We start from the raw sequence: 12635 nt of genomic DNA, 5'->3' as shown, positions 1-12635 counted from the left end.
AATAAATAAATACTAAAAGCCCCAAAGGAGCAGGGCACAAGTTAGGAAAAAATAAAAATATAAAGGACTAGTAAGCATATTTGCATGGCCATAGTAGTCGCTGTACTCATCTGGCCCATGAGGTTCAACATTGAAGTCACCTGTTTTCATAAAACAAGTAAAAAAAATAATATTTTGTTCATTTAAGAAGAATCGTGAAATTCTAAATGTGGCTACAGAAGAACTCAATAAGAGGAGCGATCCACTTACATTTTTTTTAGGATACCGGATTATATTCTATATTTTTAAAGTTTAAATAGTCGATTCAAATCGTTTAACATGCTGAATATATTAAAATGTATTTGCAGATCAAATTTTACATTTTTTTTTTACTATTTATTAAGATGGATACAAAAATTTAATAGTCTGAAAACAACAATTTTGTAAAATATTCAAAAAAAATGTAAAATTTGATCTGCAAGCACATTTAATTTAATATATCTTTCATGTAGAATGGTTTGAATCAATATAAAAATTGTAAAATTTGATCTACTAGCCTATAATATTTTCTTTACATATATCCGCTTATGTGTTATATAGTGTCTTATGCCTAAAAGCTGCATACATTATTTTTTTTTAAAAAAAAAAATTAAGTACCTCTCTTCATCAAAAAGAAAAAGAAAAAAATTAAGTACCTCTCTTGGAAGAGTCACTGCACCCTCTCTGGAAGGCGTACCGCACATCCGAAACCATCGCGCCGTTTTGAAATGTAAATGTATTCATTTCATCTTCTACACAGCTGAGCACAAGCTGGGTCTCTGTCAGGCAGGGCCCGTCACAGAATGTGTCGGCTGCCCGACGTGGTACATTTAAGATCCCTGCTATGCTCAACCGATACTCGTCTTCGCAACATGTATAAATCTTCACAAAATAAATACAACCATTAACATAGTTTTCAACACAATTAGAATTTTAGAAGTTAGAACCATTGACAAATATAGTTTACTGATGGCACAAGATTAGAGTAGTTGTAATTTATATTGTGCTTTGTAAAACAAGAAAAATGTCTCATACACCCCTACAAAACTCAGAAATAAGCCAATAAAAAAAGGCCCAACTTGTCAACTTGACCCTCATTAATTTGGATCTGAATCTACTACAATCCTTTACATGTGAACAGTATCCTGAAATCCCTGCTTTTTCTGAATCCAATCGTCAAATTGTTTCGAGATGCTTGCACAAAAAACCAGCTGTTTCGAGATGCGTGCACAAAAAAGTTGGACGGCTGAATTTGAAAAGGCAGGAATTTCAGGGTTCTTGTTCTCAAACTTTGGATCACAGCAGATTTATTTCCCATTAATTTAGAGGGAAACAATAAAATAGAAGGGGTCATGTGGAATTAATCCCAAGTAAGGATGCAAGAGAAAGAGAGAATATATTTCACATTTTAAGTTTTGCAAGGTTAAAATTGAAAATTGCCATTATGTTTCATCCTTACCCGGCCATCATCGAAACATTGCTCTGCTTCTCCGACGACATCAAGAGGATCTGGTATCAATGCAACATAAATTTAATAGAGAATTCTATTATCTCAGTAAGATGCATAGATTCAGTACTGATTTGAAGCACATGTCAGCATTGATTCTGGTACTCATAAGGTACCAAAATTTTGATTGGTACAAGATATACACAAAATTTTGACAAAGCAAACCTGATTTGCAAATTGAAGCTGAGATGCAAAGAAGAGCAAGGAGGCACCAATTTCTCAAGGATATAGAGAATGCCATTGTAGAAAGGTTCCAGACCTTGTAAGCTTAATAACATAAAGATATAAGAATAATAAAATCAACATTTTTTTCTTTTACCCTTGAATAAGTAAAGTGTGCAAATATCTAACCAAACTAACCTACCAAATGCATATACTTTATCATTATTTCTCTTCTAACCAATTTCTTTTCTTTTGGATATCAAACTGTCAATTCCTTCTAATGACCACAATACTCTCACCTTTTATAGTTACTCCTACACACAGAAATCTTTGTTTGCTTTCAGCATCAACATAAAAAATGTGAACAGCGAATGAAGTGCTGCCAAGTCATTTGTTTGTAAGAAATAGTAAAAAATAGGTTGTGTTTCAATGACAGCAACCAAATTAAAAGAGAAGGAATTAGATTAGAGCAGTGGGTAGGAAATGGTACCTAAGCTTGTTCTTTTTACATCTGCAAAGATTTCTTTAACAAAAAGAACTAATCTAATCAAACTAACATTAAAAATCAGGCCATTTTATAATTCTAATTTATGCTGAAGGGATTAGGGAGTTGCGGTCTTACGGAGCCAGCAACTGGAAACCGAAATTTTTTTATATACCATAATAAAAAATAAAATAAACCAGAACACCCCGTTTTGGAAGGAATTTCACCTTTACTCGGACCGCAGAGCCAATCTGCAGCTCCATTTTGGAGGGACCACAAAGTCAATCTGCGGCATCACTTAACGAGTCACAGGAGGCGTTTTGGGTTGTTGTAACATGCAAAGTGGAGCTGCAGAGCCAGTCTGTGGCCTGAGTAAATGTGGAACTGTTAAAAAACGGAGGTGTTTTAGTTTATTTTTTTTATTATGGTATTTAAAAAAAATTCGGAACTGGAAGTGAGAGGTTTGCCTAGAATGCGTATCCTCTGCATTAACTCAAAAAGAAGTCTTTGAATTAATGAATCTCAACCGTCATATTTTAAACGGAGCCAACTCGGCCCTTGCTTATAATATAGGGGGCCTTTTAATATTAGTGCGGATCTAATTTACATAAATCTTAAAATAGATTGGATAGTCAGGATTCATTAACTCAAAAATTCCCTTTTGAGTTAATGCAGAGGATACGAGTTCGTTTGCATATGGACTTTGGAAAGCAAAAAAAAAAAAAAAATGTATGTGCGAGGTGAATTTAATTAGAATTGTGCTTTATCATTTTCTCCTGGGTCTGGGCTGAAACCTTTAGATTGCAATTGAGGCTACTGGAGACGACGACGACAACAACAACAAAAAAACAAAAAAAAAAAAAGAGAGAGAGGTGTCCCATAAATTATGCAAATTACCAATTGACCCGTACTATGGATTTATATATCTATTTTCAAAGTTCAAATGATCGATTTGAACCGTTAATCATAATATCCGTATGAAAATATACCTATAGATCAAATTTTATATTTTTTTTGTTTCTTTACAATTTTATAGATTGTTAAAAAAAAATCACTACTTTTGAATAGTTCGGAATTTTTAGAACAAGTAATGTTCTACCTATCTAAAACAAATATAAAAAATATAAAATTTGATCTTTCAGTACATTTTCATGTGAAGATCATGTTTAGCGGTTCAGATCGATTGTTTGAATCTTGAAAATAGAGATGTGGATCCATAGCACAAGTCGATCTGTAATATGCATATTACCATAGCCTCACTCATATTATTTTGTACTTAGTTTTATTTCTTGGCAGTTGGCAGCTCTAATATTCTGACTAATTAAGTGCCTTTCAAATGTTTAAAATCTCTAGCTGCGTTGTGCCTTTATTAGGCTGTGATCGGAACCAATTGGTTTTCGAGTTCAATTGATTTCAATTCAATATAATTCAATAGAGTTGATTTTCAATTGAACTTTGTTGATCGGCATTAAAATGAAGAAGAATTCAATTCATCTCAAATTTTTGATTGGAAAGTCCATATAATTAGAAAGGAAATGATTTCACTAAAGTTAAAATGACACTTCTATCCTTGTTATTATTTGTCCAACAAATGCACTTATAACAAAATACTATAATAGTATAAAAACAATAGAGCATCTAACTTTATTAATTAAGAACTAAGATATTCATTTGACTTTTCTTTTTCTTTTTTGATGGATCATGGAAGTACGAAATACATAATTTAATTATTTTATTTATATCCACATTTCTTAATTTAACAATTGAATATGTATATAAAAAATTGTTAAAAAATAAAATGATAATTTTATCCTTACCGTCAAACCCTGTGTCATCCCCACCTATTATCAATTTCCGCATCACATTATACTCTCTCTTTTTTTTTTTTCTGGAACTTGGTTTGGTGACATGGGATCTATTTTCAAAGATTAATTAGATGTCATTAGAAGTTTTTGGTTAAAATTGATGTTCCCATTATCTAGATAGCAAGAGTTATAGAAGACTACCTTGAAGATGCTGGTTGTTCAGCAGATAGGTAGTAGTCATTAGTGATAAATTTGCTTTAGGGGTGATAATCTGAGTTTGTATTTAGAAAAAAAGATCACGATTAGGCATAAAGGCCCGACCTATACCCTCTTGCTCATGATTATCCAATCAAAAAGTTCATCATGAAAGCAAAGGGGAATCCCCTGAAATAATGGATTTCCTTGCAATATCCAATACGGTTCAAATCACTACCAAAGTACAAATGAAAATGGGCTGACTGTCAGACTTTCATTCAAAAAAAAAAAGTGAAAAATTAGTAGATCAATACTCACCTAGGTCTTTCGTGAAGAGAACATTGAAGTGTTGGGAATCAATGAGAATCGGTGAACCTTCTAACCCTCTTCTCCGCTTCTTTTCATGGAGACCATGAGACCACAGTAAGGGAGCGAGAGGAGCGAGGGTATCAGTGGAAATAAAATATCGTCAGTTTTTTATAAAACGAACTCTCGCCAAATCTCTTCATTTTTCACAGGAATTAGTCGGAGGAAAAGTTGATCCCCAAATCGCATCAAAAGAAGTCATTTCCTGCCGCTCACGCTGATCCGATCAGAGAATTTTAAAAAACATCAATTCCATTTCTCGTTTTGAAAGGAGAATGGTGGTTCCGATCAGAGTGTTAAGGAATGCCTTTTTAATTAAATGTTCAAAATTTTGGACTTACACCCCAAAATAAAATATAATAGAGAGATTGATTATATTACTTTTTCAATTGATTGTCTTTCTCGGTAACATGATAGATGAATTAATTAAGGGTCAATGAAGCAATTTATGTGATTAACTAAATAATATTACAAATTCTTCATGGTGTAGTTAGTGATAATGCAGTTTGAATACAATTAAGCTTATCATACAAGTAAAGATATAACAGCACAAAGACCGAAATTTTTATTAATATCCAAAAAAATAAACAAATTTCAAATTCAATCCACTTTTGCAAAGGATTTTGAAAAATGACCAAAACCAGTCAAATTCTTGCCGGTTTGTGAGCATCTTTCCAGTTATTTTCTAACCGGTTTCAAAAATAGAACCGGTGAAATTTTGACTGATTTGTAAAGGGGAGGTAGCACAATTAGCTAGGAAAAAAATCCTAAAGTTGTTGTACTCAAAGGTCGAGAGTTCGATTTTCCCTCACGACTTCTTAGCTTCTGCGAAGATTTTCAAAAAAAAAATTTTTGACTGATTCCGGATAATTGGAGCGGTGAAATTTTGACCGGTGGAGAATTCATTGTTTCCTTGATATTTTTTTAATTCATTCCGTTTATTGGATCTTTCTTATAAACTTTGATCTTTTTGATTGGATCTTTAATTGGACTGTACAAATGTCAATTGTTAAGCTTTGGTTGATTGACAGCTGTTTCGATCGGTATCTTTTTTTATCATTCATATCACTTTAATCAAACAAAAGACCATATACGTGCCAACTAACTAAAGTAACGAGACAATTAAATAAATCAAAGTAAAAATTCTAAACCGGTCAAACCGGTTCTATTTTTAAAATTAATTAAAAAAATAAGCGGAAAGATGCTCACAAATCGGTGAGAATTTGACCGATTTAGTCATTTTTCGAAATCCTATGTAAAAGTGGATATCATTTGAAATTTGTTTATTTTTTATATTAATAAAAATTTCGGGCAAAAAGTACACTAGAATTTTACTTTGATGATCATACTTATTTTAATTGTACTATATAAATTAATTAAAAGTAACACGCATAATCTTATTAAGTGAACAGTTGTGATTTGACCTTACAATTTGATATGGAATCATGATATATATCTCTAACACTATATATATTGGGAGCGTCACGATTTGACGATTATTAGAATTCAAGAACAAAAGAAATAGTGTATAGAGCACATCCATAAACACTATATTTTATAAAGAAGAAATGAACGGTTATGATTTGACCTTAATTTCAATTCAAAAATTATGTTTAGAAATTATTCTAATTAATTTTATTTTTGATCTGTACATGTGTAAGTTTTCACTTGGTATAATGTGAACTGTTACTTGACATTCAGTGATCAATTATTACTTCGTGAGATATTTTTGTACCAATAATAACTTTGTTTTAAGAACAGTTTGGAGTTCTTGTAATTTAAATTTAAATTTCTGAAAATTATCACTTGAAATTTAGTGAATTATTATTTAGTTTCAGTTTTGTATAAATTTTACCGAAATTGTATGCAAAAATGGGGCAAGATTAGACTAATTAATTATGCGAACCTGTTATAAAATGGTGCTTGCAATAATTTGATATCGATATATATACAAATCGATTAGAAAAGCTGGAGTTTGAAAAATATATAATTTTGACAATCTTTCATCTGTTCACTATTCTATGGATATTTTGTTATTAAAGAAGAGTCAAAATTCAAAAACAAATAAATGTGATATTTCCACCTTTATTCTTCATTCATTGCATGTTTTTTAGCTATATGACTATATCTAATGCGTATACACTCAGGGACAGAACTATAAAATTTTAATAGAGTGGCTAAAAATTAAAATGCACAATTATAACGAGTGAGATTTGAACTTAAGACTTCTCAACCATAAAATAGAGCTTTAACCAGTAAGCTATAACTAAATATTTCTCATTTATTGAGGGTGATTAGACTATATAGAAAGTTAAAAAAAGAAAGATAAAATCCTCGTAATTAAAATATTAAAATTATAAAAATGGCTTAATCACCTTTGACTAAATCTTAGATCCACCGTTGCACACAGTGAATAAATTAACCCGTTCATAAATCTTACAAGTATGAACAATCTGGAGGCATTAAATGAATAGAAGCAATTGTATCCTAGTTCCTAGATATTGGAAAATTGTAATAAATTTAAAGATGGATTATTAATTAATTTGTCTCTTTGGAATTCCCAGTCCTATCTGGCAAGAGCAGCTGGCTCATTTTCCCTAGTAGATGCATGCCTGAGGGGTAAATATATTGACAGAGCAGTATTTGCTTCACAGAGCGCATGCACAATAGAATCAAAACAGTGTTATATGACTCATACACTGCATGAAGCAAAATCTGATCTGTCACAGTGTCACTATCTTTACCCATGCATGAACGCCCTTCCAATTCCCTCTCTTCTCCCTTTACTATAAATACTGTTTGTATACCAAGAGACATTTCTCATCTCATCTCATCTACCAACTCTTTCAAGTTCATGTCTCTTCCCTTTAAACAGCTGCAATTTATTTGTGAACACTGCAGAGACTAGCTACCATGGCCATTTTTCCTGTAGTAGCTGCCATCGCCATTTATGTACTTACCATGGAGCTTGTTTCTAGAAGCTTCCACCCTCCTCATTTATTTGAGCCCAAAGACGATGACGGTGACTATGACTACGAAGACGACAATGACTATGGCTATGACTATAACTATGATTACGACGATGATGATGAATGTGACTATTCCTTCGACTATGACCGTGACTATTCCTTCGACTATGACCGTGACAGTGACAGTGACGATGACAGTACTGTTTATGACTACGATGACGACTATGAATTATTTTGACGATATTCCTGATGATGCTTGGTTACCATGACTACGTATGCTAATAATGTAGTAGTCGCCATGGTTATTTACTGATGCTGTATGCATTTTGGTTTCTAAACCAGTTTTTGTTAGAGATCAGGTTATCTTTACATGATATTATGTTGTTCTGTGTGTTTTATTACTAGTTCATTCACTTAATTTGGTGCTATTTTAATTAAGTTGTTCATTAAATATTTCATTCAAATATTTCTTCGTCAATTTCATTTATTCATTTTATTGGGATTTTATTTGGGGCAAGTAATTTGTTTATTACTAATTAGAAGAATCTCCTCATTAATTCATATAACTCAAAAGTAGGACGAGTTAAAATAGAGTATGGCTAATATAACATCGGTGTTATTGAAGTCTATATAACACTAACTCCAAAACCTATCAAATCGAGTTCAAATGGCGAATCCAAACCGTTCAAACTAATTTACTTTATGAGTGATACGTTTACATGCAAACTTTTTATATTTTTGAGTTATTTTAGTATCAAATCAAGCGGCAAAAAAATTGAAAAATGAATGTATTAAATTAATTTAAAAACTCACACATTTGACTTCTTAACTTGATACCAAATAAACTCAAAAACTTATAAATTTTACATGTAAATGCACAACTAATGAAGTATATCGGTTTGAACGGTTTGGATTCACCATTTGAACTCGATTTGATAGGTTTTAGAATTGGTGTTATATAGACTGAAATGTCACTGATGTTATATTAGCCATACTCGTTAAAATAGTAAAGAAATATAGTTGCTCAGTACAATAATGAATCGACAAAAATTTGAGATATTGTGGGCGGTAGCATCAAGTTTGTGAATATTTCGTTTATTCTGTATTTATGTTTAAATTTAGGCATGATAGGGACAAGGAATGAATGTAGGAGAAACTAATGGACATGTCCATTTGAAGCAAGGACAATCTTACCAGAGACTGCGGAGATTTTCAAAGAAAAATATTAGTTTTCAAATTTTGTTAATTTAAACTCAAAACCTATCAACTTCTTAAATTAAGATATAGCCAAACATCAAATTTTGCAAAAAAAAATCCCAACAATTGAAGATAGATCTTCTTGATCTGTATGCATCTGCAAGTCATAATGCAATATCCATCTAATTAGCAATTAAAAATCTCATCATATTCCTCATCAATTGGAACTTGAGGAAATTTGATTAGCAGCAAATCAGATAATAAATCCATATTGCCAAATCCATTTTTATTGGTCATCGCTGATGAAAAACAGTAAATATATCAGAAGTAATGATAAATAAAATATACCAAATCAATTGGCAAGTAATTTTGGGTTTGACTAACTTCTAATTTTAATTGAAAAGAAAGGAATTGCTTTTATGCCAGTGTGCCTGTTGCAATTTTGTTTATCTCTTTTTTTTTTTTTTAAAATGCCCGTTTCATTGACTGAAACATTATTTACTTACAAGTTACACAGATTATAAAGATAAAAAAAAATGCTCTTTGTCATCCAACTCCTATGCTAATATTTCTCAGGTAATATAATCCATTATATATAATCATAGCCTCACTCATTTTATAATCACATGCCCGTGTTATGCATATCATCATAGCCTCACTCATTTTATATTTATTAAATAAAAAATGGGTGAAAAGATGTATTTTATTAATTAAAACGAGGGAAAAACGCCTAACGGATTCATTTCCTATTTTTCTTTAATATTAAAGAGATCTAGTACACTTTAGCTTTTTTCAATTTTATTTTTGAAGGTTCAACATATCTCTCCAAAAAGACACGTCAACATAACGTTAAATCTCACCTTTTCAAACCTCTTCTATATCTAAAAGATTATATGTTATTTTTTATTTTATTTTTATCAAATAGTTCTATTGTACATTCACTTTTTATATACATCGATTTGATATAATACTTGTTTAAACAAAAATGTAAATGTGTTCTAATTTTTAAATAGCTTTTGGTAGATTTGGAAGACGTTTATTGTTAGATTTGGAGATTCACGCATGAAAATCTTTTTTTTTTAGATTCACAAATAAAAAAATTTGAACCGTTGGAATCGGAATAACATGTTCCTGTTATTCCTTTGGAATAACATCAGATTTATTTCCATTAGGTTTTAATGGCAGTCAATTAGACTTGTGGAGTTAATTGCCGAATTAATTGCTAGTGATTGTGTTGTTTCACCATTTTAAAAAAAAAAGATGCTGAATATAATTGAACTATTATATTATCACATTAGTTCTTTTCAAAATTACACCTAATTAATTGGGTAATGCCACTTCTTAGCAGTTCTTTATTTTCTTTTTTCAACGGCACTCGGATATATAATAGATTATATTTTTATTTAGAAATTAAAGATTACTTTTTTTGCTGAAAAGACATTAAATTAGGTTGATTTTCGAAAAATAGATAATATAAATGTAACCTTGGAAATACTAATATTTCTCAGGTAAGCATATTTACACCATTTTCAAAAATAGAGTTTAATATTGTGTGGTCGGGTGAGAAAAATGTCATGCACCGAATTTTTTCCACGGAAATTAACAATTTTCAGGTGTTATCTGTCGGACTCTTTCTTCTTTCAGCAAATAATAACGTGTTCTTTCTAATAAAAAATATTATATATAGTTAAATGGGTGCAAGAAATAAGAAATATTCTATATAGTTTAATGAGTATTGATAAGTTAAGGCAATGCATATAATATATTAATTATTAAACCATTTTTGTTTTAAGCATAAATCTAATTGGAGTCATTCGGCAATAAAAGATTAAGAGCTTAAGGAGCGCTAAGAAACCGATGTTCAGTTGTCTTAATCCGTAAGTGAAAGCTAAGAAGACTAAAGGAAGGGATAGAGGTGCCTTAAGGTTCGGGCAGAGAATTAAGATTCAGACAAAATAAGGCTAAAGGACGTGTTCTTAATTCAGGAGCACCGCTGCCTTGTCAAGCTCATAGTGCTCGACAAAATGCCTAAGCTGCACCTGATTTGTTCTCCTATAGCACTTTCATGAATAGGCTGTGTAAGATGGGATAAATTGATAAGGTAGCGGTGCTCCTGAATTACTTGTCAGAGTCTGTTGATTCAAGGTCCTTTACAACATTTTTCCTCTAATTTAATTGACTTTACCATCTCAAGATAGTAAAAATGTTGAGAAGGCTCTTGTATCGACAGACTCTGAAGGTAAAATGTTGATCAATTACTGTGACCGGTACATTTCTTCTCTACTTTTAACAGTGAATTTACCTGTAAAACTCGAGCATATGACAGTAACATTTGTGTTCATTTTAAAGCTACATTCATGGAAATACACTGTAATCAGTAGGTTTCCTTTTTGTCCTTGTTAACTACTGTATTATGAAACTTGAACAATTATAAATATGAAATTAACTAGTACAACTAATAGAGATAAATTAGATAAGTTTTAGTGCTCTGCTTAGATATGAATTGGGATTTGAGTATTTTTCTTTGTCATAGTCTCATGATGGTGTTTGTGCATTGTATCACTTATCTTTGCTATTGAATTGAATTTGATGTTCATATTTCGAGCTACTGGCAGGTCATGGCATGAATATCTTCTATGCTATGGATCAAATCTTTATCTTTTAAATAATTAATTTGGTATTTTTGTCATGTAGAAACTGTACAAAAGTCATTGTTTATCTTTAACATATGGTTTGCAATTTTGATAGTATTTCAGGCAATTTATTCTACCGATTTTCAATTCATGAAGGGCAATTTGGTCTTTTATGACCTGTTGTCTTGTGAATTTTGCATAGGTCAAACCATAAATCCGAATTTAGAGTTTTAGTATCAAAATTTTCAAAAGAACAAGATCTATATCCGTGATTTATTTCAAATTTTTCTTATACTGGTAATTGTATTTGACCATAGGTCTTGTGGGAGACAGTTTTCTACATCAGCAGTCCGCAATTTTTGACGGCTTTTTATATTTTATTTTGATGAAATTCAGCAACTGATTTAAAATGGTTTAAAAGTCTCAAAAATGGATCAAATATGCATCAAATAGCAGTTTTGGTTCCATATACAATAGCAGTATGCATCAATTATATATGGATGCTTTATATTGTTTAAGCTGTAATATTAGAAGGGTTCCACACAAAAATTGATGTATATATCACTCAGTTTATTGAATCAAAACATAGATAAATTCTTTTATGACTAATTTAATAATCTTTTTTGGTTGAAATTAATCTTTCTTGTAGGAAGGTGGCTGTCTAATTAAAATAGAATGCAAGCTGCAAATAATTTTTAGGAGCAACTTGTTTTTCAATTGATTGCACTTGTTTCTTTCTATTTTGCTACTTTTGGAAGTAGAGCCAATCTGATTGAGTGGAATCTCTATGAAAAGAAAGCAATTTATACCATGTAGTTCTCAACTTTTTTGTGGATTCACAGAAGTTGATGATTTAAAAGTTAAAACACAATATAATCAATATAAAAAATCTACAAGCTGTCATTCAATTGATAAATGGATGACGTATATTAAATTTTATTAAATTAATTTGAGTATCATTTGGCAAGTATTGAAAGTGATTAATTTAAGCAACTATAAACTTCAAATTTACATTATCTGATCAGAAAAAGAATTCAAATTTTTCAATGAAATAAAACATGTATTCAATGTGCCGTTACAAAACTATGCTGTGATACTAAAAGCCCAAAATACTAATGGACCGAACCGAGTCGGACTTTACCTTTCAAAATTGAGCGAGTCGAGTCGGGCTTTTAATTAACATTGAATGAGTTAGTGTTTTATACTTACAATGTGGGCCCCACACAGTAGACACCAGATGAAAATTTTGCCGTACTTTTTATTCATACCCTCAGAAGAAAATAAAATTCCAAACCTGAC

The 12635-nt window shown here is 31.1% G+C and overlaps 1 protein-coding gene across 1 annotated transcript; it reads right to left on the bottom strand.

The window, feature by feature from the left end:
- LOC144548145 (uncharacterized) lies at positions 1 to 1825 on the bottom strand. Its single transcript, XM_078296845.1, has 4 exons — positions 1691 to 1825; positions 1478 to 1527; positions 675 to 900; positions 1 to 140 (listed from the first exon to the last, which is right to left on the bottom strand). The coding sequence occupies exons 1-4, from the start codon at positions 1764 to 1766 to the stop codon at positions 13 to 15; spliced, it is 480 nt and encodes a 159-aa protein (XP_078152971.1). The 5' UTR covers positions 1767 to 1825; the 3' UTR covers positions 1 to 12.
- Positions 1826 to 12635: the final 10810 nt, after the last annotated feature.

This window comes from Carex rostrata, chromosome 32 (assembly GCF_964058835.1).
Source record: "Carex rostrata chromosome 32, lpCarRost1.2, whole genome shotgun sequence".
NCBI classification, from domain to species: Eukaryota; Viridiplantae; Streptophyta; class Magnoliopsida; order Poales; family Cyperaceae; genus Carex; species Carex rostrata.
The sequence above is the reverse complement of the archived record's forward strand: the minus strand, read 5'-3'. Positions and strand labels throughout refer to the sequence as shown.